This window comes from Rhyacophila brunnea, unplaced genomic scaffold (genome assembly GCF_057557595.1).
Source record: "Rhyacophila brunnea isolate RB1 unplaced genomic scaffold, BYU_Rbru_1.0 scaffold_20, whole genome shotgun sequence".
NCBI lineage: Eukaryota > Metazoa > Arthropoda > Insecta > Trichoptera > Rhyacophilidae > Rhyacophila > Rhyacophila brunnea.
Window position 1 is genome coordinate 17,039,265 of NW_028232860.1, and position 27,068 is coordinate 17,066,332.

The 27,068-nt window shown below is 32.9% G+C and overlaps 1 protein-coding gene across 1 annotated transcript in view; it reads left to right on the forward strand.

The window, feature by feature from the left end:
- The window catches only part of LOC147071286 (uncharacterized), a 32,250-nt gene extending 15,065 nt beyond the window's left edge, over positions 1–17,185 (forward strand). The window contains exons 11-22 of the mRNA XM_085948563.1: positions 1,736–1,866; positions 5,358–5,492; positions 7,044–7,251; positions 8,411–8,606; positions 8,727–8,846; positions 9,347–9,524; positions 10,030–10,170; positions 12,479–12,601; positions 13,059–13,142; positions 14,921–15,064; positions 16,159–16,324; positions 16,929–17,185. Coding sequence (XP_085804689.1) covers positions 1,736–1,866; positions 5,358–5,492; positions 7,044–7,251; positions 8,411–8,606; positions 8,727–8,846; positions 9,347–9,524; positions 10,030–10,170; positions 12,479–12,601; positions 13,059–13,142; positions 14,921–15,064; positions 16,159–16,324; positions 16,929–17,065 — 1,763 coding nt within the window. The 3' untranslated portion in view covers positions 17,066–17,185. The remainder of the gene's footprint in view (positions 1–1,735; positions 1,867–5,357; positions 5,493–7,043; positions 7,252–8,410; positions 8,607–8,726; positions 8,847–9,346; positions 9,525–10,029; positions 10,171–12,478; positions 12,602–13,058; positions 13,143–14,920; positions 15,065–16,158; positions 16,325–16,928) is intronic.
- The last annotated feature ends 9,883 nt before the right edge of the window (positions 17,186–27,068 follow it).

Genomic DNA, 27,068 nt, shown 5'->3' on the forward strand with positions numbered 1-27,068 from the left:
CATAAGAATGTTCTGATTTCAAAATTAGATTATATTACATAACTTTCAACATATTTTATATAAACAATGTGTATCATGATGAATTGAGTAATATTTGCGAAATAAACATAACCTCAAACTGACGTAAGCGAACGGCTTCGCATAAAATAATATTTATTGCTCAAATAAATTTATCATTTAATGATTATGATGACTGAAAATGTAGTATAGGTATTTAACTCGTTTAAATATTTCTTGAATGTTTGTTTGACAATCAAATCTGCGTGACAAGGTGTGTCATTTGGAAAAGTAACACGATAAAATAGTATTATTATTTGTAACAAAGTACCTACTAACTTGAAAATAATATTATCTATTCCGTTTATCATACTATTTATAACGTACTTACAAGCGCAGTTTGATATTTTATAATGTAGACTGAAGAGTATAAATAAGTTATTAGTTATTGTCGTTTTGAACTGACTGTCAATTTAGTAAGCGTCCTACTGTATTATGATAGATATTATCATGGCCCCCACATCCTGAAGCGGGCCCCCCTACCTATCGCTAAAGATAAAGGCAGTGTGACACTCTACAGAGCGTTTTCCAAATGGTGTATGCGGTAAAATTAATGTGTATATATTTAGTGTTTTTTTTGTATATTTTAATAGGTACATCCATTTGAATTATGGAGTTGTCGAGTATCGATACACAATTAAAAATTGTATCGTACAACCACATAATTTTAAATAATAACAATATTGAAGAAAAATAGCGCCACAGGTGACTTTTTTTTACTATTAGAGAGATTTTGTGATATCTGTTTATATCACTTATCTGTTCGACTCTCCACGCCGGGCCCTTCTTGAGCCCGGGCCCCCAGGCTAGAGCCCTGTCAGCTCCCCTTTGTGGGGACCATGGGTATTATACACAGATGAAGTTTACATACTTTGATTGTCACTTCCAATTATTAATAATAAGACAGAACCACAAAATCACATGAATTCCGAGGTCTCCAAAACACATTAAAATAATCAGTGTTTAACGAAATCAATAAAAATAAGCACTATAAAGAACAATGATATGTTACACATGGACAGCAGCAGGAGAGGTAGGACCATGGCCCCTACAAGGGGGGGGGGGGGCTGACAGGGCTCTGGCCTGGTAGCCCGGGCTCAAGAAGGGCCCGGCGTGGCGAGTCGACCAGATAAGTGAAATAAACAAATATCATAAATTTCATTTAATAGCAAAAAAAGCGCTATTTCATAGTGACATTTTAAAGCATGTGGTCGTGCTATAAAATGTTTGATTATTGTATGTCGATACTTCACAACTCATTATTAATTCAAGTTTATGTATTAAAAACACAAAAATCACTAAAAATACACTGAATACCCTTAATTATATATTACCTCGATCACCATTTGGAAAATGCTACTCTAGAATAGAGCATAACACCGCTTGTATGCTTAGAGATAGGTAGGGGGGCCGCCAAAGATACTAGCCTGAGGGCCCGCTTCAGGAGGTGGGGGCCATGGGTAGGACCACTCGTTGTCTGCAAGTTTGCAAATGCTTCGGCTTATACGTAAGTCGGCTTTGCCTGTACCCATTTTTACAAAAAAAAAATATAAAGCGTAGTAATGATTTGAAATGATATATAGCATAAAATTTCCATCTACATTTGGTTATATTAATAACAGAATTATGTTAAGTTTTATAATTAACCGATTTGGATACATCTTTTTTTTTTTTACAGAAAACTTGTCCGAGAATAAACATCTTCGAGGAGGGGTTGCTTTCTTGGCCGAGTTTCCCGAAACATATTCCGGAAAAATTAACCGGAAAGCTCTTAACGATATTAAGCACACATTCTTTAACCCAATGTTTGTGTAGATTAGTAGATTATAGCACAACTACTTATAACTGTTGCTATAAATAGATGCGCACAAGAAAAATGATATGGGAGGGGGCCATTTCGAAAAAATATCCATAATATAATATATTCTTTTTGATTTTTTAAGAAGGCCGGAGAGACGGGGTTTACAAAATGATAACCGGATAAAATAGAACATGATATACATGATATAAAAGAACATGAATAAACAGAACATAAAGAAACAAAACGGTGACAAAACTGAACATGAAAAAATAGAACAGTGACAAAACAGAACAGCCAGGGCCACAAACTCTGTAAACGTTATAGAGTTTATAAACGAAATATATACTTGTAATTATTTTGTATATAATAATCACTGCATGTTAGCCATTCGGCGCAAAAATCTCAATTTATCTGCTTGATTTTGATAATCATGCACAACTCCACAGAATTATTAAACTCATTATTTCGTTGTACCTAGTGACCTAAACATTTTGTACAAATTAGATTGATTAAAACGAGATAATGTCTAGCTTGCCGGCAACACTGAGCGATTAGGCATGCAGAAATTATATAATTTGATTTTTACGGCGTATTGAAAACCTGTGTGATTAAAAATCTATACAAAATATAGAGATACGACAATTTCAATATTAAATGTTATATTTTTCCTGAAAGGTTCTAATTATCCCTGTGTTGTTTGGTCACTGTTATTTTTCTTCATGTTCTGTTTTTATGATATTCTGTTTATTCGTGGAACCATCAAAATCTAGCAAGTACCATCAACTTCCGCATTTACTCCGCTTAAACTACTGGCCTCCACTTATCTCCAGATACATTCCTCACATGTAGACACTACACACTTCGAATCTAGCGATGAACATCCGACTTACAGCTATAACTATGCTTGTTCACCTACGAGTTATTGCGACTGGTCGCATTCACAACGGTTATCGAATAAACGTGTCATGCTCATAATTATTAGGATCGTTAGCGTCCGTTTGTGTCGTCCGCGCTGTCTTATCTTTTAGACATGCCACGTCAGAATATTAAAGTAAAAGTTAGATAGTTGCACCATTTTTCATGAGTGCCGCGGGTCTTTTACTGACAGGCATTGCGTGTCTTAGAATGGCAAGAAGAGAGTGGTCAACTCGTTGAGAATGCTGCTGAAACGTCTCGGCCATGATCTTCAGTCATGAGATTCTTACGAAGAAGAAGACGCAGTTTATATTACACTCACCTAAACAATTTGTATTTTTATTTTCCTGCGGGGGTCTATACCCGAGTATTGTGCGTGTCTAACGACATAACATATTACTATACTGTCAGTCGTATGTATGTAATACATGTAGGTATTTACTACTTTAAATATAACTATAGCGTAAGGTTAATATATTATGTAATATTTATTTTAATATTAATATTAATTTAATATAAGTGCCTTATGTCTTTGTTTCATGGAATCTAAGTTTTAATTTTTGCAGATGATTTAAAATTATAAGCGTCAATTTGCAATAAGTTGGACTGTTACATATTGCAACAAAATCTGTTCACTTGAAAGTTGGTCAATAAAGAATAAACTAGAATTTAATACTGGCACGTGTTTCTGTATTACTTTTTCTATGTCAAGAATACCGATTAATTATAATATTATATAATGTCAGAAAGTACATTAAAGCATTAATCTGAGTCGAAAGATCTTGGGATAAGTTTTGACGCTTCATTATCTTTTCACTTGCATATAGCTTCTACACCTCTACGTGCGAGTAAGCTTCTATGGGTGCATCATGCGACAAACCAAACCATTCAAGAATCCAAATGTCATACGTACAATCTAGGTCTCGTTAGTGCGTAGTATTCTTGAATATGGGTCGATTATCTGGTGTCCTTATGAGGTTATGAGATATTTTAGAGCCCGTTCAGAAGAAATTTCTTCGATGTCTTTATTTTAAGATATATAACTATTTTCCTTTCAATAATTCGTCAAATGATTATTTTCCGACTGCCTTTCTGCAAGGCATGCTTACTTTTCATTATATTGAATCTCGTAGATCACTTCTGCTGTTGAGACATTTTCGCCTGTTATCGCGGGGAACTGTTTCCAATTATCCTTAATAATCGGGTCCTTAAAAATTTGAATTTACATGCGCCTGTCAATTACCTACGTGGTCGCAGCGCAGCCATGATGTATTCTGGGTAGGAACCGTTTCCTCGTGCCAAGCCTATCAGGCACCATTAGCGAAGGCTGCAAGACTAGTCAATGCGATCCCCAATCACATAGACATTTTCAGACACGTGATGTGTATTTTGTTTTCGAAATTTTATTTTACTGTATAAAATTGTAAATATATTATGTTTTATTTTATTTTTATTTTTTCTTCTTTTCTCTCATCAGGGTAGGTACCAATATGTATTATAATGTAAATCTCATGTTGTGAACATCTTGAATTTTGATTTGTTATGTCCACAATGTTTAGTGTTTTTAAAAAATAATAAAAAAGAATATTTTAATCTGGTTTTTTCTTTTGGATAACTATACCTTCCGCTTTCCGTGTATTCTATATATCTCCCGGTCCTATGCTGCTTTCCATGTGTGATATCCCCGAAAATTTAACGGTAGTTTAACCGTAACTCTTATGAAAGATTTTTGTGTAATATTAGCAGGACAAAAACACTATTTTGTGACAGTAAACTACGCCCACTATGGCCGTGCGGCTTAAGCGTCAGCTTATAACGTCGTGGTCACGGGTTTTAATCCTGGGTCTGTCAAATACACATTGAATTTCAATTTGTTTTTGGAGTCAGAGTATTGACCTAATAGGTGAGCAAGCGGCTAACATCCTCCTAACTTCTCGTAAAGACAAAAAAAAATGTTAGTACAAACCTCCACTCTGAAGAGGCCCATAATATGATCTTATGAGGATCGGACATGGTCAAAAAAAAAAAGTAAAAAAAAAGGAACTCATATAAAAGGAATACGCTAAACCATAATATCTATTAAAAATAATGTTAAACCTTTTTTCAAGTTGTACCTACTCACGAATCCTGGATAATGATCAGTTACTGATTTTGTGTACCCATATATTAAACAACGATTTATTTTTATTTAATGTCAAATACGATTACTGATTCTTTAAATATACAAAATGAGAAATGTTGGATTAACATGTATAACACAAAACTATATGTTTGTAATAAAAAACATTACAGCATAGAAACCTTTCGCAATTTAATTTTTCATTTCTAGCACTGGATACTAAATCTTCTTATATTTACGAATACCTATATCGTGAAACTATCTTAACTTTCGTCATGTGTACTTCTACATATGATTTACAATGTTTGCTAAAATCAAATTTCTCATGTGATCGTTGATAGTATTTAGCTACTAACTTTCAGCTTGTTTATTCTTACATAAAACATTGACTTGAAACATTGAAAAGTGTCCCTTTAAATTCTTAAAAAATCTTTTTAGTGTTCCAATATATTATTTAAAATCTAGACCTGTGTTTCCAACAGTATCAAAATGTCTAAAATATCCTTTGATGAAATCGGAGAAATCATTAAATCTATGGACACACATTTGGGTCGACAAATTTTGATTAATTTGAAGAAAAACTCAGAGAAAATTAATCAGGTGAAGTACCTATTTTTATTAAATCAACTATATTCCCTTAATAGCTACATAATAATACATAACAATTATAAATAATAACACACCTCTATGTGACCCTCATGATTTAATAGATAATGCTGACTTCTGGATTAGCTCTCTCTATTATGTTATCTTATATAAGCTTTGTGGTAGATGCCATTAGTTTCCCAGTGAATTTATTCACCAGGTTACTCCACATTATCTGCTTTCGCCCTCTAGTCTTCCTACTTAGCACACTGCCCAAAACAATTAACTTTCCAAGGGTTTCCGGACCGCAATGAATAATGACATACTCATATAATACAATACATGAACACAGAGGACAATCTTCTGCTGATTCTCAACTCTTATTGAAGCATTGGTTTTGTGTTCCATCCAAGACACCTTCAGCAGTCGTCGCCAGCATCACGTCTTGAATATGTTGAGGATTTTCTTTTCCTTATCACGTAATGCCCAGAATCGCAATGAAAACTAAATCAATATCTATTTTATTCTGTATTAGTTCTGAAATATTTTTCCATCTATACATCGGCGGGCCATCACTTTCTGTCTATTTAAGAATATTTTCAAGACAATATTATATAAATGCTGACTAAATTAACAATATTTTATAATTTTAGTTGGAAACTGTTCACTGAAAACATGCGTTTTTCATATGTAATTTAAAGTTATTTATTATATTCCAAAACAAGCTGACCTTAGTACAGGAAGTGGCGAACGGTGGATGTAGGCTCTTAAGATACGACATAAATAGTGTACACAAACTTAACAAAAAACTAACCAACACCATCTGCAATTTGTATGCTTAGTTCAATGAAAACATATACGTACGACTGACTAGATTTAATGTACACTATTTATAAAGGTACTTAATAGCCTACCTCCACCCTTCGCCACTGCCTACAAGTATCCACGTAGAAAAATTTGCTTGGTAGTGAAAATATTCTTTTGTTGTTGTTCACCAATATGCATTAGGTATATTAAGGAAAATTACATTATATAGATTAATAATCCACTGTTTTTTAAGTTATTTAATTGACGTTGTTATGAGTCGACGAGTCAAAAACAACCAACCCCGCAAGGTGATCGGCAACACGAACTATTTTTAATGCATAACGAAATAAATATACGTATACCGTAAAATGGGGTGAGATTACACCAAATAATGCTATTGTCAAAACTTTTTGTACCAAATTAATGTCGTAAGCCTCAAAATTTATTAAATAGTCATGACTACGTAGATAAATTTAGTAGATACTATTAGGTTATTATTTTCCAAAAAAAAACTGCATATTTGCAATAATAAAAGTTTCGTTACCTTAGTATAGACACACTTTCTTTCGATATGAAGGTCTTAGCTGTACCTATGTCTCGCCCCTTTCTCACTTTAAAAACTATCGGAGAAGATATAACCAACCTTGGTCATGGATGGGCATTGTTTATACAAAGATTTGCCAGCCATTGTTTTCTCAATTTGCATACTTTTACCTGATCAATCAGTTTATTCTTGATAATTGTATCCCACATTTCTAGATAAACATGACTACTGGAGAATCAGAGAGCCATGGATCTGTAAGACTGCGCAGTATAAGAGTCGCCCAAGCCTTAACCTCTCGAGGAATTGGTTTGGAAAATGTCCTGATGCTATGCGGAACCAATCACAACGATCTGACGATTCCTGTAATATCTTCACTCTATATCGGAACATCGGTTCTGCCACTTTCAGTAAACATGACACACAGTAAGTGATATCTTTCATCAGCGATGTGCCTACTGAAAGCTTTGTAGTATTTTGACATTATGATTTTCCAACGGTGCTACGTACTTAATCGAGTCACACTCCTGTCTCAAAACTTAAACTTAAGCCAAGCACAAGACCGCGCCATTTTCTTATGTCCAGCATCGTGTTCTGCATTTCTCGCCATCACACAGCGCAGAGATCGCACTAGTGTATGATAAAAAAATGGTACATGTCGGTTTACGGGAAGCCAGGCGGGACCACGCTAATTTTCATAAACGATTTTGGCAAAATTCATGAATTATTCAAGAATGAAAACCTAACCTAACCTAACAATTAATAATCTAGTTACTAGATTTCCCAAACTATGTTCCGCCGAACCTGAATAGGTGTTCCGCAACAATTTGGAAAGGTTTTATACAATGCAACATATTTAAAGATCTTCTACTAAGTAGAAGTAAAAAAAGTTAAACTAAAATAAGTAAAGAATCTACTTCATATTGAAAGGCTAGTGATGATATATCTCCACTGATGTTTATGATGTCAAGTATCTAGGTACAGGCGGAGGACCATCTTCTCTCACAGCGTGCGCATGCTGCAACGAAGTCAATGTGCAGAAACAGGCTCGACGCCACACCAGATATTAGAATGCAACTTACCAATATTGTGCCTGATATCAAGAAGATATGCAATTCAACGACACAAAATCATTAAAGTCATTACACAAGTGCTTTATTTACCTATTAATATTTTTATGTTTATATTATATTATAGTTTTATATTTTAAAATAATTACTAAATAAACAATATGTTTTATTAACATTTTTTTTTAAATTTTACTAGTAGGAATAATCCAACCTAGAAAATAAGCTAAGTGTAAAATTTCTGGGTTTGCGCAGTGTTCCATGGCAGAAAAAGTTTGGGCTTCTAGTACATCAGCTATGTTCAAAATTTGTTTGCCGCTGGCTCCCCGTAAACCGACAAGAACCGAATTTTTATTATAATAATATGTATCTACTTAAATTTTGAGGTTACCTAAATTATGCATTTTAAATAGAGAATGTTACAATCAAAATGTACGTGTGTCAATTTGCGTATATTTATAATAGAATGAAAAAAAGTTCATGAGTATGTGCATATTTGTGTTGGTATGATGTTTCAGTGGAAATAAAATTCAACGTCGAATTGGCTAAACCAGACATAATCTTTTGCGACGCAGAAGTAGCATTAAAGTTTCAAAAAGTAATAACAGAATTGAAAATTTCACCAGAAATTGTGGTATTTGGTAAAGTCCCAGACGATTCTTTTACGCCATTCGAAGAGTTTCTGAAGCCAACTGGAACTGAAGCGAAATTTCGGTATGTTTCAAAATTACTTACCATCAGAATTCTTCCTCTTATCTATGATAATATTTCAATTATTTACAGTTAACGTGTCTAATTATATTAGACTCTAATATATTCATTTTTTTTCAATAGGGTTACTGATTTAGATACAAAAACATTCATCGCTTTTATAATTATGTCAAGTGGAACGACTGGTATGTCAAAGGGGGTTTGTCTGACTCATCAAAATTTGGCGATTCCATTGTTACTACCGTAAGTATGGTTATACTTCCTAAGGCTTATTCTACATGTATAGTCGTCTAGTCGCATGCAACGACAGGCGGTCTATAGATGCTGCGAATGCGTCACATCACTCGTATCCCTAAAAATATAAAATATAACACATGTAAATCTTCCGTAGCAATAGCACGTATCCCTACATATCAAAACTTTTTACCGTAAACCTCCATGGCGTATGAATGAAAGTTAACCACAACTCTATATTTGAAAAAATTCCTCCATAAAATATGACACGAAACAGTACGATATACGTACGTCGATCTGTTTGTGCAAATTATTGATTGCAATACAACCAACTTTGTAAATTTAAATAAAAATCATGGAATGAATTAACGAATTGGTCTAGTTTGTAAGGGTTCTAAACGCTACCAACTGTAAAGGAATATATTATGTTTATTTCTTACTATTATAGTAATGTTTTACCACATAAATATCAATTCGATGGATAATCATTAATAAAGTTTTTTTTTCAGGAAGATTTTGGGAAAGTACTCTTTGAATTTGGACGACACATTATTGACATTTTCTTCATATGTTTGGTTATCTGGCATATTAATGTGTCTCATTTCTACAATACTTGGAACCACTCGTATCCAAACGCATCTTCCGTTTACAGCTGAGATAGCGATCGATGCCATCAATAAATACAAGGTATTTTTTTTGAGATAAATGAATTCCGTTCTGTAAAAAGAACCATTACAGATCTTGATTTTGGCTATCCTTCCTCTTTCTTATATATCAATAATATTGGGGTTTTTTATAATATATAAACATTGATTCCATATTTTCTGTATTTAAAACGTCGGCGATAATGTTGTCCATATTTTTTCTCTCTGTTTCTGTTCTGGAAATTAAACGTGTCATCGCATTCTTTGCAATCTGTGTGCGCCTTCGTATCTATGCTTCACATCCGCCTTTTTCACTAATGGTCGATTCCATATAATATACTAACTCGTCCAGTGCTGCTAGGTTTTGAAGTATTCTTGCTGCTTGTAGAAGGTTAACCCGATCGATAACCATTTTATTTATGTTTGTTCCACAAAAGAAACACTGACCTAGGGGCGGTACAGATCTTCAAACCATCGCCACGAGAGTATCTGGAATTATTTATTAACAAGACTTAGTAAAATAGTTATTTTTTTCCCGTATGTTGCAGCCATATTCAACGTTTGTAACTCCTACCATAATGGCAGAAATATTAAAGAGTCCGAAAATTAAGGATTGCGATTTTTCATGTTTCCACAACTTCTTTTATGGAGGTAGCAGTTCTACGTATGAAAAAGTTGAAGAAATGCAGGTATTTTTATTTATATTAATTATTTACTACTACAATAGGCCAAGCGGCCAAATTTCAGTGATGTAGGTCAGTGTCAAAGATGAAAGAGTGATTTGGATTGACAGGAGGTATGTCATGGGGACCCGAAAAAATAATGCACATTTCTCTGTCTTTATTTAAGACTTATTTATATACCTAGATCATGGTTTCCCAAACTATGGGTCGCGACCCACCAGTGGGTCACGAGCAAATATTGAGTAGGCCCTCGCCACTGTATACATGAATTATAAAAAATAATAATAAAAAAATAATACTTTTATTATTGAAAACCAAATGCAGCCTAAGATGAACATACTGTCTGAAATTTCCAGTCATTTATCACTGTTTATAAATAACTTTGACGACTATTTTGGGGAAGAGATGAAAAAGTTTGATTCGTTGCGTTGGATTTGTAACCCATTTCAAGCCGACTTACCAACTAGTATGTCAACAAAAGCAAGTGAAGAACTCATTGATTTATCAGAAGATACGTCACTGAAAAATAGTTTCAATCGTAAACAGTTAACGAAATTCTGGCTCTCAGTTGCTGATAATTATCCTTGCCTGTTCGATGAAGCTATGAAAGTCCTCCTCCTCTTTACTACCTCATATCTATGTGGGGTCGGATTTTCGGCTATGGTTAACATTAAGACTAAATACCGAAATAAATTGGATATATCAAACACACTGCGATTAAAAGTAACTAAAGTTGAAGTTGATGCTAAAACTGTAATGAAGAAAAATAAGAAACAAATACATCCTTTCCCATTGAAATAACTTTGTAAAAAAACCTTGCAGGTGTAGGTATTTAAGTAATAATTTTTTTTATTTAAGTTGTGTTTCTTATTTCAACAGTTTTTCATTCATATTGGTGACACTTATAAAAAATATTTTTTTTATTTCAATTAGAACAAATAAGACAGTATTAAATAGTTCCACGACTCGCCACTAGGGAAGACAGCTAATAGGTGGGTCCCAAGATTGGAAATTTTTGTTAGATGGGTCGGAGCCCAGTCAACTTTGGGAACCAATGACCTAGATATAATTTTACATTTTCAAAAAAATTGAACCTGAAATGTGCAATTTTCAAAATGTAATTTTAAAGTCGATGGCATATAATGATAGAATAAAATAAATAAAAATAACGTTTCAGTCATTCGCATTATGCACCGAAGAAATAGTTGATAATTAAATGTGCATATTATTATTATACATTATATTGTGGTGGTTAGTATGTCAATGGGTGGTTCCTTAAAATAATAGGGAATATTTTGCAAAGATTTTAGGTTTAACACATTCAGACCATTCTGATGACTTCATTAATTGATTATTAATTGTGGAAATAATACATTTACACACGCAAGATATTATTGATTTCAAATTACCATCGATATATTTGTCTCAATTTTTCTGTAATGTCTGAGACAAAAAAATGAGAATTTGTAAGAGAGAGCGAGGCAGGGAAAAGTGGTATTAAATGGGGAAAATTTGAAAAATAAACTGACACGAAAATAAAGGAATCGTTTATATTAATCGGACCGTGAAAGAAAACTAATGATATGTTTGACAGATGCTTACAATGCAGTAGGTACTATAGCATATCGAGTATATTATCTCAATCATGTTGTGAACGTCGTGAATTCTGATTTATTACGTCCAAAATATATTTTTTAATTAAATAGATACATATAATATATAAAGTATTAAATGATATTTTAATTGATTTGTGACAGATTTACGGAAAAGTATAAAGTAGTATGGTGTTGGATAGAAAACACGATTTTGAAAATTATATAATATGTCTGAAAATGTCAATTTCTGTAAGAACATGCTCAGTTCAAATTTAAGAAATTTCGGGAGTGGATAGATGGAAGTAGAAGTATTAAATCAACGAAATGGCGTTTAGATAAGAAATCATCGTGTTATCCAAACACAGAGTGAGGAAGAAGGAAGAACCTTCAGCTAAGCGCCGCCACTTGACAAATTAACAATTAATTAGTGGCGTGCTCGGCAAAGTCATGAGAATATAATATCTACAAAGACTCCGCCAGGCTGCTGCAGCATCTCACAGATAATGACTTAAATCTGAAAAACTAGAATGAAAGGAGTAAATTGAGAGAAAACATACACGTTACAGTGCAGAGGGAGAAGACACACGCGAAGAATTGACAGGTGGCACTGCCACCTGGTAATTTACTAGAATATTTATAATTTAAATATATATATTTTTGTTATTATATGTGTGTGTCTATTTTTAATATATTAATAATATTCATTTATTTTTAAACAGAAATATGTTGTAAATACGCACGTTGGAAGTTTTTACGGTTCGACAGAAACAGGCATTTTTACTTCTACTTTTAAGTACAAAAGAGGTTCATGTGGGCAGCCTAGGCCGTGGTATCAATGGAAGGTAAATTCGATGTATACATATTATTATATACGTATGTATAAATACTACATTATTAGCAGTGGCGTCCCTATACAAGTGCCTCCCATAGGCAGACTTAGAATGCCGCTCCCTCTCATTTTCAGTCTCAAATTCTATACAATTTTTTAGGTACCTACCGAGCTATTTTTTAAATTTATTTTCGGCTGTCTTAAGCAGGTCAGTGCAATAAAAATCTTTTAAAATACATACACATCATCTACTGATGATTAGAACATTTCAACGAAAAATACTCTCAAACAGCGGTGCTTTAATGTACTTGGAGGTCTGAGGCGCTGACGGGATTGGATGCCCCCTTGTGAAAGTATTATAATAAAAAATAATACAAATACAGGTTGCTAAAAACCCGAACCCTCCTCCCTTCTGTGTTCGCCTGTTCCAAGAGAATGTTAACCAAATAATTATAATGTTTTTTTTAAAGATTGTTGATCCGGAAACTAGAACAGAACTAGGCCCTAATAAAGTCGGTGAGCTGATGGTTAAATCCCCTTGGGCTGTTTTTAAAGTAAGTGATATTTTGTATCTAAATTCAAACACACGAACGTACCAGATATCATTTTTATTGAAATACGTCAGACGATATAAAAACTTCTTTATCTAAAAGATTTCCAAAATGTATTAACTAGGCAATCAAATCGTAGTTTTTACATTGTTAGCCAAAATTCGTATTAAAAAAAATATTTAATCGATATGTACACATTATAATAATATTTCATGAATAAAATTCACTGTTAAAGTGTGTCTAATGATTCTACAATTGTGTATCTGATTTTCGTAAATATGATTAATAAAGAATTTAATATTTTATTCATTTTCACACACAGCACAAAATTAATTCAAAACTATTTTAATACTGAGATGCAAAAATGTCTCCGATACGTTAAGGCTTATACTTCAGCTGACGCATGGTCTAAAAAGATCGTGACTACGCGACGCGCAGATTGTACAAACGACGCCTGCAGAACAAAACATAATTTGTCATAAAAATTCAACATGCGTCCATGTAATGTTATGTTTATTGTTATATTAGTAATAATAATATTATATTCATTGACATGTGTTCTTTTTCGAGTAGATGTGTAACGTTTTTTAGTCATCTTTACACGATTTAAGAATATATTCCTCCGACGCCATCACAAAACAAATTGACGTGCTCACAGCTCGACTATCGCTCTCCGATTGGCAATGAGTCCGAAATTTCGTCCCACATATTGTTGAAAATTATTTGCCGTTTCACTGAAGTTATGCTCTTAATATAACTATCATACGTGGTGTCGTTGGCAAGTAGTGTCAAAATAATAAAGCGCCTGATGGTATCTGTCAAAATAGTCAAATTAACAAATACCGTATTGTATTTAAGTATATTATTTGTACGCAATATAAAATGAACATGAATTTCAATTGAAATTCAAACGAAATCAAATACTATATTTACTAGAATTCTATGCACGGTACATCTGACTGTTGTGTGTAGTGTGTTCAAAGAGTGTTGCCATATTTTTCTATGCTGATTATAGTACAAAGGCGTAAAAAATATATAGTACAGGAACACTTTTCGTCTTGAATCCTTTAAAACTATAGTATTTTGGTATATTTGGCGTAAAATTATAGTATTTTACATATTTCGCAGAATTAAAATTATAGTATTGTACTATAATTATAGTACGGTTGGCACCACTGTGTTCAAATTATATACGTTAAATGGCAATTTTTTTATGCTGAAGCAATTAAACCTTAGTAAATTAAGATTTATCAGGTGAACAATTAACCACCCACCGTTTCCCAAATGTAGAGCGAAGCGCTGTTGGTACAAATCTCCGTGTCTCAAATCTAGTTGCGTAGATGAAAATGAATAAACATGACGTCGTTATTAATCGATATATTTTTCTGCATCGAAACACAGATATTTATAAAAATCGCCTTATATTAGGGGTAAGCGAATAGATATAGTCGGAAAACTTGGAAATGAAAATAATTACTTTTTAAAACACATTTTAGAAAAAAAAAATCCTATAAATAGACTGAATGGGATTCGAACTTACATCATTATTTTCCCGGTGAGTTCTCTTCATGACTCATGCTAATTATTTCTTGTAACTACATTTTAACTGATTGTTTTTTTCCTATAAATAGATCCCAACATTCTTAAATATAATTTATATTCAGTGTTGACTATAAAAAGAAAGTGCTTACTTCTTTTGGGTTATAATAATGACGTTTAAATGTTTTAGTATTTCTCTTCCCAAGTTACTTGTGTAAACTATAAAACGTTTATTCTTCCAGGGCTATTATAATAATCCTGAAGCAACTGCAAAAATATTTGACGGAGATTGGTGTAGAACTGGAGATTTGTTGTATTACGATGAAGAGGGAGATTTCTACATGGTAGACCGCATCAAAGCAATGATTAAATTCCGCAATTACCAGGTAAAATAAAACACAATCCAGCACGTATGAGAGATACTAGCTGCCTGGAATACCTCTCCCTATGATAACAAAATAAATTTGGTGTGATGTGGATTCCTTTCTTTAGTAGTGATAAATAACATTAGTTTAATATTACATAAAAATTAAATAATATGTATTTATTTATTAAAAAATAATTCATAACACTTTACTTTTCACAACGAATTCACTCACAATATTGATAGATGATCAACAATTTATTGATTATCTGTAATACGGTAAAAGACTGAATGAAAATTGATCATAAATCGAATAATTAATTTACCATTTCTTGATAGTGAAAAATAGAATTGGTGTAGGATACAATTTTGGTTTTAATACTACGTAAAAGAAGAATTTTATAATCATAATATGATATATTATATCAGTACTTATTAATAATGAATTTGTAAATAATTTGTTTTTTTTTACCTTGTCCATTTCACACGCAATTTTCTTAGATGAGCAATTCATAATATACTCGTATCTCGTATGTATCAATGTCGACAGAGAAAATACAGTTTTTAAATTCTGATGGAGAAAAATTATTCTGCTGATCCAATAACACCACTATCTACGATCGATAGGTTTTTAAATTCATAGCAATAAATAGATAACAATTTTTTAAATCCTCTTAAAAATTACACTTTCTAATTATCGATAAAAAATGTCATTTAAACGTAAATTATATGAAAGTGACAGATGGAATGTTCTTTTGTTTTTTTTTTTTTTTTTTAAATCTTGTTTAAAATAAGTGACATCAGAATGATGCGTTTTGAATTCGGAACGGTAACATCGAAAAATACCCATTACACTTTTAAAAGAAGAGAGTTTTTTGACAACATTTTTTGTAATTTCATTGTTTACATACTCAGTATATGATATGAAGGATATGAAGTAGTAATATTGGAGACAAGAGACAAGATTGTCGAAGTCTTCCGAGTCCATAAAAAACTTTCTTTGCTCTCAGAATTTGATGTTCATTAACAAAAAGATTTATTCCACGTATAAACTCATGACAATCGAATTATCTTCCTCAACAACTAAATTACAGTTTTTTTTAATTATTATTAAAGGTACCTCCGGCAGAATTGGAGCAAGAGATAGCCAAGATTCCAGGAGTATATACCGTCTGCGTAGTCGGTTTATCACACCCAGTTGATGGATTCCACCCAGCTGCGTTCGTTCAATTATTGCCAGGATCGGATGTAACTGCCGAAGATGTCCAGAATGCTGTCAAAGGTAGGCTAATATCATTGATCATACATAATTCCAAAATACCTGAGAAGACGCCTGTCATTTATAATACTATTTATTCAGTCATAACGTTTAAAGTTGTTCAGTCTTGTGCTATGAACTTTAGCGAGATATTAATTTAGTCTCTGTTTATAAATAGTGTAACCCCACGGCGGAGTAGTGCAAAATGGGCATCTCTGAAGCCGTGGGGGCGGGCAGGAAAAGTCCATTTATCAAAAATCACTTTTTTTTTAAATGTATAACGATTCAAAAAATTAGGCAAACGGCGAACAGCTATTTTTCATAATAAAAAAAAACATTTTTTAATAATATAACTTCCAAATATTCTTTCTGCCATGTCCGATCCTAATAGGATCATTTGGACCTCCACATAGTGGAGGTTTGTATTGACAGATTTTTGTTTTTACGAGAAATGTATGTCAGCCACTTGCTCAACCTATTATTTCCATACTCTGACTCATACACAAATTGAAAAACAATATGTGTACTTGCCAGACCCAGGATTCGAACCTGGGACCCTCGACTCTACATGAACATAAATAAATAAAAAAAACGATTTTGATAAATCTGTTTTTGTTGTTTTTTACAGAAAATTTGTCCGACTATAAACATCTGCGAGGAGGGGTTGCTTTTTTGGACCAGTTCCCTACAACTTATTCCGGAAAAATCAATCGAAAAGCTCTTAACAATATCAAGATGTCTTTTTTTAACCCAACGTTTATGTAAATTGTGTAAACTATACCATAACTACTACTATAATTATTATATTACTATATTCTGCCATCTATCTAATACATATAGATTATTATTATTTAAATATAGCTATAGTGTATGGAATAGTCCAAATATTTATTTTAATATAACATAATACCTGGTATTTTACTATGACATAACTACCCATTCGTGTGTCTCCTCTACATCGCCTGTCGTACACTGCTGTCATACACATAAAATAAATTATACCCGTACGACTAAAGCAATTTGCTCTAAAGTCTCACTGTACCTTTAAAAATCTAAAGCCTAGTACCCACGCACGTTCTTGCTCGACGGTTTTGCTCGATCGAGCATGTTGACTTGGAAGCATGCTCGTCGTTGCGTCCACACAGTCGGGCAACTTGACACAAGGCGCTGTGAGGCTACCGTCGCACCGCCACGACTTCGACCACGAGTGAGAGCGAGGCGATACTAGCCTTGCCGGTGCGTCCTCACTCCTTCACTCAAATTCCATCGCACAAGAATTACAGACCGTCAATCTTTTTCGGATAGCGCAATTTGTTCGATGTCGAACAAAAAACCATCGAGCCAGATGGTATACACGTTGAGACATGTTGGAATCAGCGTAAAACCATCGAGCAAGAACGTGTGTGTGTACTTACTATAAAACAACCATTTCAAAGCAATAGAAATTAAAAAAAAAACTGGAATCGTAAACGTATAAGTTAACATACTTTCGTTGTCCATTCTTTGATTAAAATATCTTACGCAGTGTAATACTATACGCCCATGATGGCCGAGCGGCATCGACGTATAATTTCGTGGGTCCCAGCGCATCTATTATATACACAAGGTTGCTATCGGCGGCTATCTCGGGTAGTTTTAATATTATAATAGTTGACACGTATCAAAAATGCATCATTATAAGCTTGTCCTTCGTTCTGACAACTCCTATCGGTTTATGCATTGACGCTCATTCAATATTGGTGTATTTGAAGATTCTATCTCACACTATTGCAATTCTATAATGTATGTTTCGTTTTCGTAGGACACTCATACAAAACCCTGTTTCATAATGTAGTGTATTTTTAGCCTATCTGTATTATATTTATTAATCTGTTCTATGCTATTGACGCTTACGGAAATATAATATTAATATGATCACTAAAATGTAACCTATCACAATTTTTACTGAAATTGAAAATCGACATTCCAAATCTCGCCGTGGAAGTCGAACACGTGGTTCAGGAAATAGGCGCTAAACGTAACAAAAGCATAACACATGCATATAAAATGATACAGGTATCTCACAATTAATATCCTACAAATAATTAATATACTGTTACATTCATGATTTTTAAATTAGTATTCCAGTTTGACGTTTTCCATTTCGAGCTCTGGATTAAATATTATTATAAATAAAATAAATCGTAATATTTTAAGAAGAATTAATCCAGTGTTCATAAATTTTGACACATTGTTATCATCAAAAATGCAAATCATTGTTTTCTCATACAATGTTTATAATTTATATAATGTTTGCACAACATAATATCAGCGGTCTTGATAAGAAGGTTCCTCTGAGTGTTGACAGTGTTGACACAATTATTCTGACATTGAAATATCAAACAAAATAAATGTGATTTCAACACAATGTTATTAAATATTTACTTAGTCAAAATTTTTCGATTTTATTCCACAATCTAAAAGCAATATTCAATGCTTACTTACTTCATTTTTTTAAGTATTTAGTAACATAGAGGCCAGAAGCAATGGCCGCTTTGAAGCCGCCCTACGATAAAAATAACAATCTTCTACGGTCACGAAATCTACCTATTATAAAAGATTATATCTTCGACCATGTCCGATCCTAGTAGGATCATATGGACCTCCACAGAGTATAGGTTTGTGTTAACAGATTTTGTTTTTTTACTAGAAATGGATGTCAGCCACTTGCTCAACCTATTAGGTCTACACCCTGACTCACACACAAATTGAAAAACAATATGTGTACTTGCCAGACCCAGGATTCGAACCTGGGACCCACGCCGTTATAGTCCAACGCTTTACCCGCGCGGCCACCATGTTATTCTCAATTTTCTCATATTCTAAATTTTTGTTTTAATTTATTATCTCTTAGCAATGCACGACCTACGACTACTTTTACGCGACCGTTTGTTCTATGATATCAAAAAATAATATCATCAATTTGTGAGAAATACGGATATTTTATAAATTTTGGAATAATTTAATAATCTGTTTGGAGACCCCCTTTTAAATTTTATGACAAATCGGTTGCCTCATTTGCGTCAAAGAAAATCGAGACTATGATATCAAAGAATTTGGACCATAAATCGAAACCTTATATGTACGTTATTTTATACCATGACATTTTAAATAATTTAGCAAGCGTGTGAAGCATGGTTAAGTTGTTAAACTCCATAAATTTTAACATCGCTCAGTTGGCTTTTCGATTTTATGATTTACGCAATATTTTTATATTCATTGTGATTACTTTTACTCTAGTGCAGTTGTAAACAGTTTCACACGTGTTTTATAGGATTTTTCAACTAAATAATAATGACGAAGTGTATTATTATCAGCTGTTTATCTATTCATCGTGGCGGATTGTCTTTTTATGCGCTCTGCAAATTGGCAAATAAATGCCACAGTAGAAGTGTGAAGTTTTCTTCTCACTTGAAGCTATTTTCATACATGGACTGGTGATCCTTTTTTGCTTCAATTTCATACATTTTGGTTCTATCTCTGTAGAAGGAGGTTTTCAACATCAACATATTATTATGTTTGAACAGAATGATTATTGGTAGGTAGGTATTTTAACACATATTTCGAATTTTAGGTGGGTTAACCTATTGGAAGTACCTCGGCTTTTAAATATACCTACATATATTCCGATTGTGAATGTAGACATTGATTTACGAGTAAATATAAATGAGTACTATTCGAAAATGAACTCTTATCTTTATTGAATTAAGACCCACTAGTTGCAAATCTGCGTTCACGTCTTTACTGTTTACGTAGCTATATGTATCCCCATATTATGTTTAATAAATATTGTAACAATATTTGCAACATGGGCGATAGATTTGTTAATTTATATGACATATTTTGCAAATGTCTCCACTTAAATATTGAGATTTATATGTGAGGAACAACTAAATGGGTCTCAAGAATCACGTTCCAAAAAAAATCTTACCGATTCGTACTGTATTCCACTTCTAGCACTTAATATTCAAAATCACTGTACTCAAATTTCTCCATTTATTATCTGTCATAGATAAATAACATTTATTTATCCGAACAGACCAAAAAATAATATTATCTTTATCTTGCATAATATATTAAAACTGTTCTATTATATGCGTACTAATGTTTGCGATTCCGGGATTTCAGTTTTTTATACCGTTATTTCGGGATATCAAGATTATATTGAACATACATAATTTATTTAAAAACACCTCAGATTTAATATCCCCACTAGAAAAAAATACGATACCCGACGGGACTTGGTCCTGTATACACTGGATTTGCGCCACGTGCTTTATCAATTAACCCACACTATATAATTACGACTGAATTAACTAGTAATTTTGACATCTTGAAAAAATCTCTTAATTTTTGGCACACGTTGCAAAGTACATTGGATCAACTCTATTGATTTTTATAGACATCTTGTCATAATTACGAAACAAAGTTTATTTAGTAGTTGTTTTTGTATGTAGTTTAGTTTTGTAATGAAATAAAGAATAGTTAATTCATAGATAATTAAATTCACGGAATACCAAAAACGCAATATTAAACTCGAACAAAGCACACTGGACAAAAATATAATGATTTTTTATAGTCGTATGTCTTTTCATAACTTGCTTTTTCCTCCACCACCCGCCACGTTTCCACATCCGTTATGCAGGCATATACCGTGACGTAACAGGCGCTCTTTAAAGTCGTGGCGAAAGTGTCCCAGAAGCCACTTCCCAAGACCGTGGTTGACGTGCACTAGTGTGCGTGATTCCTACTTTAATATTATGGATTTCGGTCAATAATTCTTGGTGAGAAAAAACCTTCTCGCTCGCCCTAAAATGCCGCAAACTTCTTAAAGAATTTTCCCTCGTAGATCCCAAGTCGCAATGGCCAAACGGTCCAACTGAGGGTCGGACCAACTTGAGAAGCTCTTCCCCTTCAACTGACATATGAGGACACTCCCAGATGATCTGATTGGCATCTTGCAATTCGTCTTATAAGCAATCTTTTCATAAATACTAAAACAAAGTATATTTAGTTTAGTTTCGCTATGAATAATATTTAAAAAAAAATGTCGGGAATCTATTAATTCATAGATCAACTCAATACCGGGATACCCGGAAACATACTCAAAACATTTTAAACTCGAAACTTTAATCCCTGGCAATGACATATTTGATAGCGACCGATATTAATGCGATAATTATAATAACATTATAAGAAATTGATAATAGTATATAAAAAATATCATGATTGTCACTTTTTTATCAACAGTATTAAGATCAACATGTAAAACGGTCAAGATAGCTTCATTTATTTATTTACTCAATAAGTGTTAATTTTAAGTGCCGTTTAAAATTCGATGACGATTATTTTTATTTGAATTTAAAAACAAAAGAAAAATACTAACGGCTTAGAAATGTCGCCATCTTTTGAAAGTATACAAAGCATGGTAGATTCCTTTGATAACCATCTAGGCAGGCAAATACTGAAGAATTTAAAAAGGAATGCTGATCAAATTAATCAGGTAATTAAAAAATAAGACCATTTTTATATAATTAAATTATGTTAAGTAGGTACTCGCATTGAATTTTCCTTCTGACATTTCATCATAACATTTTGATTGCAACATTCTTGAGTTTATGTTATGTTTTAACAATGTTTGACTACAGTGTCTTTCGATTTATGTCGATTACGAAAGGCATGGCCCCCAACACCCTGACACGGCCTTCAGACCATGATCTTTGGCAGCTCCTCCTACCAATTGCTAATGGTGTGTTCAGATAAAACAACCTTATGATTGATTTAGCGAATAAATTTATTTTAGAAATACTGCCCTACAGGATTTAAAATAAAATAGATCAGTTACTTCATATTACTACTTAGCAATAGCGAAAGATGGAGGTAGGCTGTTAAGATCCATAAGAGCCATATATATATATATTTTAAACATAATAGTTTTGGTATATTTTGGGCGATACGACAAAATTGTGCACACTTTTTCATTCATACTTAGGTATTTGTTTTCGTTGGATTAAGGATACATATTATTATTACACATACCTATTGTTGGTTATTTTTTTTCAATTCATTAAGCCCTGCCTAAACCAAACTATAATAGATAAAAATATTATTCTATCTATAAAATCCAAAGCTATTTTTATTAATATTATTCGACCATGTCCGATCCTAAAGAATCATATGGGCCTCCACAGAGTAGAGGTTTGTATTAACAGATTTTGTTTTTTACGAGAAATGGATGTCAGCCACTTGTTCAACCTATTAGGTCCATACGCTGACTCATACACAAATTGAACAACAATATGTGTACTTGTCAGACCAAGGATTCGAACCTGGGACCCGCGGCATTATGGTCCAACGCTCAAGCCGCGTGGCCACCGTGGGTGTAAAGTTATGTATGATTTAATTGCATAATTTTAGATATTTTATAAATAGACGAATAATATGATCTATTATGGCTTGGTTTTCGCAGGGTTTATTGAATTTTAAAAACTAACCAACACCACTTGTAAATTGTAGTCTTAATTTAAATGAAAACAAAATACGTATGACTGACAAAGTTTAGTATGCACTATTTATGGCGGATCTTAACAGCCTACCCCCACCCTAAGCCGCTGCTAGTTAGTCATATTACTTTCCATAGATTAACATGACAACTGAAGAATCGGAGACCAATGGATCTGTGCGTCTCCGTAGTATCAGGGTTGCACAAGCCTTGGCCGCCAGGGGGATCGGTCTTGGAAAAGTCTTGATATTATGCGGGGCCAACCATAATGATGTCGGAATTCCGTTTGCATCGGCGTTGTATATTGGCACCAAAATCATGGCACTTTCAGTTGAGATGACATACGGTGAGTTCAACATTCTACTCTCATTTAGAATACTGTCAAATAGATTATTTTTATTATTTTATTTATTAAGGAAACAAACAGTTATAATATATTGATTACAAAAATTTAAAATATAATAATGAAAAGTTATTGCAACCAGCAAAGTTTCCATGTATACAGTATAATATAGTTAAGCCTAACAAGATAGAGAGTAAGAATAACACAAATATAAAGAAATTATAAAAGAAAATTACATGAGAAAAATGAGGAAGAATAATGAATAATTAAATTATATACAAAAAAAGTCACATAAAAAAATATAAATATATATATATATCTATTTATACAAAATTTTGGAGATAGCGCGTTTAAATGAAACAGGTGAATTATTAAAAGGATCAAGGGTGGAGAAATACATATTATAATTTAAACAAGAGCGCCGAATAAAAGAGTTTTGTGCATAATTAGAACCGCTACGACTGATATGGTACAAAGTTTGGTTTCATGTAAATCTTGATGGACAATGGAAACCCACCCTTTCGAGTAGGTTTGGCGAGTCAACAAAACCATTGATAATTTTAAAAAGAAACTATTGATCAGATATAGAACGTCGACTTTCCAAAGATGGTACCATAAAACTTGCAGTGGTCGAAATAGAATTAGATAAATCATAACAGTAAGCTTTAAAATTGACGTGCTTACGAAATCGCTTTTGTAGATGTGTCAAAAAATAGTACTAGATAAATAATACAGACCAAAGACACTAGTGTATTGCACTTACAAATTTTTCATAAGGGTGCCTCCAAACCTGTCAGCGTAACATCTCACATACCTAAAACTACCACTGCTTGAGAGTAGGTTTCGTGGAAATGCTCTAATTCTCAGTATGCAATGTATGTAAATTTAAGATTTTTTATGTCTGTTTAAGAGAACCGAAAATGAATAATACCTACAATATGTAGCGTGCTCAGAAAAAAATCTTCGTCATCTTTATTTTAAAGTTTATAATTATATTACTTTTGACAGCTTCTCAAACGAGTATTTTCCGACTAACTTTCTTCAAGGCATGCTCGCCTTTCATTGTCTCGAAGCTCGTAGGTCACTTCTGCTCTTAAAGCATTTTTCCCTGCTCTCACGTGGTATAGTTTCCAATCCCGATATTCTAGAAAATTTGAATTTTTATGCACCCGTCAATTACATGCCCATGACATATTTTGGGTGAAAACTGTTTCCTCGTGTCAGGCTCACCAGGAACCAATAGCGAGGGCTGTGCGGCTGGTCAATGCACTCCCTAGAGATATAGATATTTTCAGCGATGCATTATATAATATTCTGTTTTTTAAATTCTATTTTATTGTTTAATTTGTATTTGTTTTTGAATTATTGTTGTTTTTTTATTTTATTTCGTTTGTATAAAACTATTTTAAAACGTTTTTATTAGGTCGTATTCTTATTTGTCCGGTACAAATCTTGCAATCGATTTTTAACTAACTTCCCGACTAGCTAGACATTTGAAACTTTTAGAATATATCAGAACACGATGCCAATGCATTTTTTAATACTTTTAGCCATGTTTAAGTAGAATTAAATTCATTTTCAGTTAATTCTGTTTTGTATGAAAAGTTATTTCGGAAGAAATCCGTAATCCAATCCACTATTATTGGTTGCTAGGGTCCTAACAACTAAATTATTAATATATACGTGCGTTACTATGGAAATCAATATGAGTGTCAAAATGACATTTCAGTTTTATTTCTATCAAATACAATTTTTTTGATCGTTTAAGCTAGTCAAGTCAAGTTTATGTGATTCAACAGAAAATTTAAAAAGGTTGTATATAAAAAGTTCTTTTTATCTTGTAATTATTTTGCTTTGTTTTTTTTCTACCTAGTTTTTTCTCTAACTGATTACTTGTACTTTTTATTCTAAATGTCATGTTGTGAACGTCCTGAATCAATAATTTGTTATGTACTCAACGTGTATGTTTTAAATAAATAAATAAATAAGTATGTAGGTACGAGTACCTAATCAATTTGCAGACAATTTTAAACTAAAAATGAAAGACGACGATTGTAAGTCTACTTCAGGGCGGAAATTTGTCTAGGGACGTCACTGCTATAATATACGTTAACTTTTTTAAACGCTACAGTTGGAATGACCTATTACAAAGGCAGTGACTTGACGTATAGTTTATTTTTTATACAATGTACAATTACTGGTACAAGTACGTGTTTTTGTATTGAAATGCCTAGACAAGTTGTGAGACACAATAATCTGTAGGGTAAAGTGACAAACGGTATCATTATTCATCATGGAAATAAAAAAAACTATTATGTATGTCTGCATGCGTGTTGAATAATTCATCGGCGTCGATTCGATTCGTTAATTTACAACGTTTTTCTTAGCTCGTATTCTTATTTGTCCGGTAGTTCTTTGTCCAGTACAAATCTTGCAATCGATTTTTAACTAACTTCCCGACTAGCTAGACATTTGAAACTTTTAGAATATATCAGAACACGGTGCTAATGCATTTTTTTAATACTTTTAGCCATCTTTAAGTATAATTGAATTCATTATATTCAGTTAATTCTGTTTTGTATGAAAAGTTATTTCGACACCATTATTGAGGTCTGGGGTCCTAGCAACTAAATTATTAATATATACGTGCATTACTATGGAAATCAATATGACATTTCTGTATTATATCTATCAAGTATAAAGTCAAGTTTACATGATTCAACAGAAAATTTAAAAACGTTGTATTTAAAAAGTTCTTTTTATCTTGTAATTCTTTCTAATTTACGATAATACATGATATGTATTTTGATTACTGTGGTAATTTAACTGATTTTTAAATTTTTCCATTGTCTTTGGTTCAGAAATGTTATATAGACATCTGCTTACTTTAAAAAAAAAACAAGAAAATCTGATGAAATAGCGTATTTTATTTATTGCTGAAAAACAATCTTCTGATTTTTGACGTTTAAAAAATATCTGCGGTCTTTTTTAAAATGGCGACTGAAATAAATGAAATCGATTTCTGTTTTTAAAATGATAATCTCTATATATATAAAAATCTCGTGTCACGATGTTTGTGGTCGAACTCCTCCGAAATGGCACTACCGATTTTTATGATTTTTTTTATGTATATTTGTTAGGTATGAGAATAGGTCAACAAGTATATTTCATACCGCTAGGTAGTTAGGGTATCTCTATCCAGAAAATTTTTTCTTTTATTTTTTTGAAAATTTCTTTTTGTATTTTTTTTTATTATTTTGCATCAAAAAATACCTATAACCCCAAATTTTCACTCTCCTATCCCCACCCTCCCATTTTTTAATCGCGATTTTATTATTTTTGTATGAACAAATTTAACCGTCGTTCGTATTTCAAACAGAACGAAATTATTTATGTTGTTGAATGACAGATGGCGCTACGTCCGAGAAGAATTCAAGAGAAACGTCGCGTCATTTTGACATTTCATTCGGCATATCACAACGCAGTGCGTGCAAAATTTTGTACGATTTATTTTAGTTTATCTATTTTTATGTGCGAGTATTACAGTGCACAATGCCATCAAGACGCAAGGGGGGCCATTTGGGCCGTCGAACGAATAAAGCAACAAACATTCAAAATAGTAGAGCAGAAAGAACAGACGAACAAATCCAATAAGATAACAAAAACGTGCGTGTAAGCATGTCGCAATTGCGTGCATCCCAATCACAAGAGGCACGAGCTGAACGAAATCAACAACGACAATTGGAACGGAGCCAAGCGCGCCGGTTCGTAGTTAACACACGCAGAGCAAATGACCGACAACGCCAACAAGTACATCGAACATTTACATCCGCTTCGTTCCTTCGTCTCGCATTCGAGTACGAGCCAGATATTGAATATTCCGC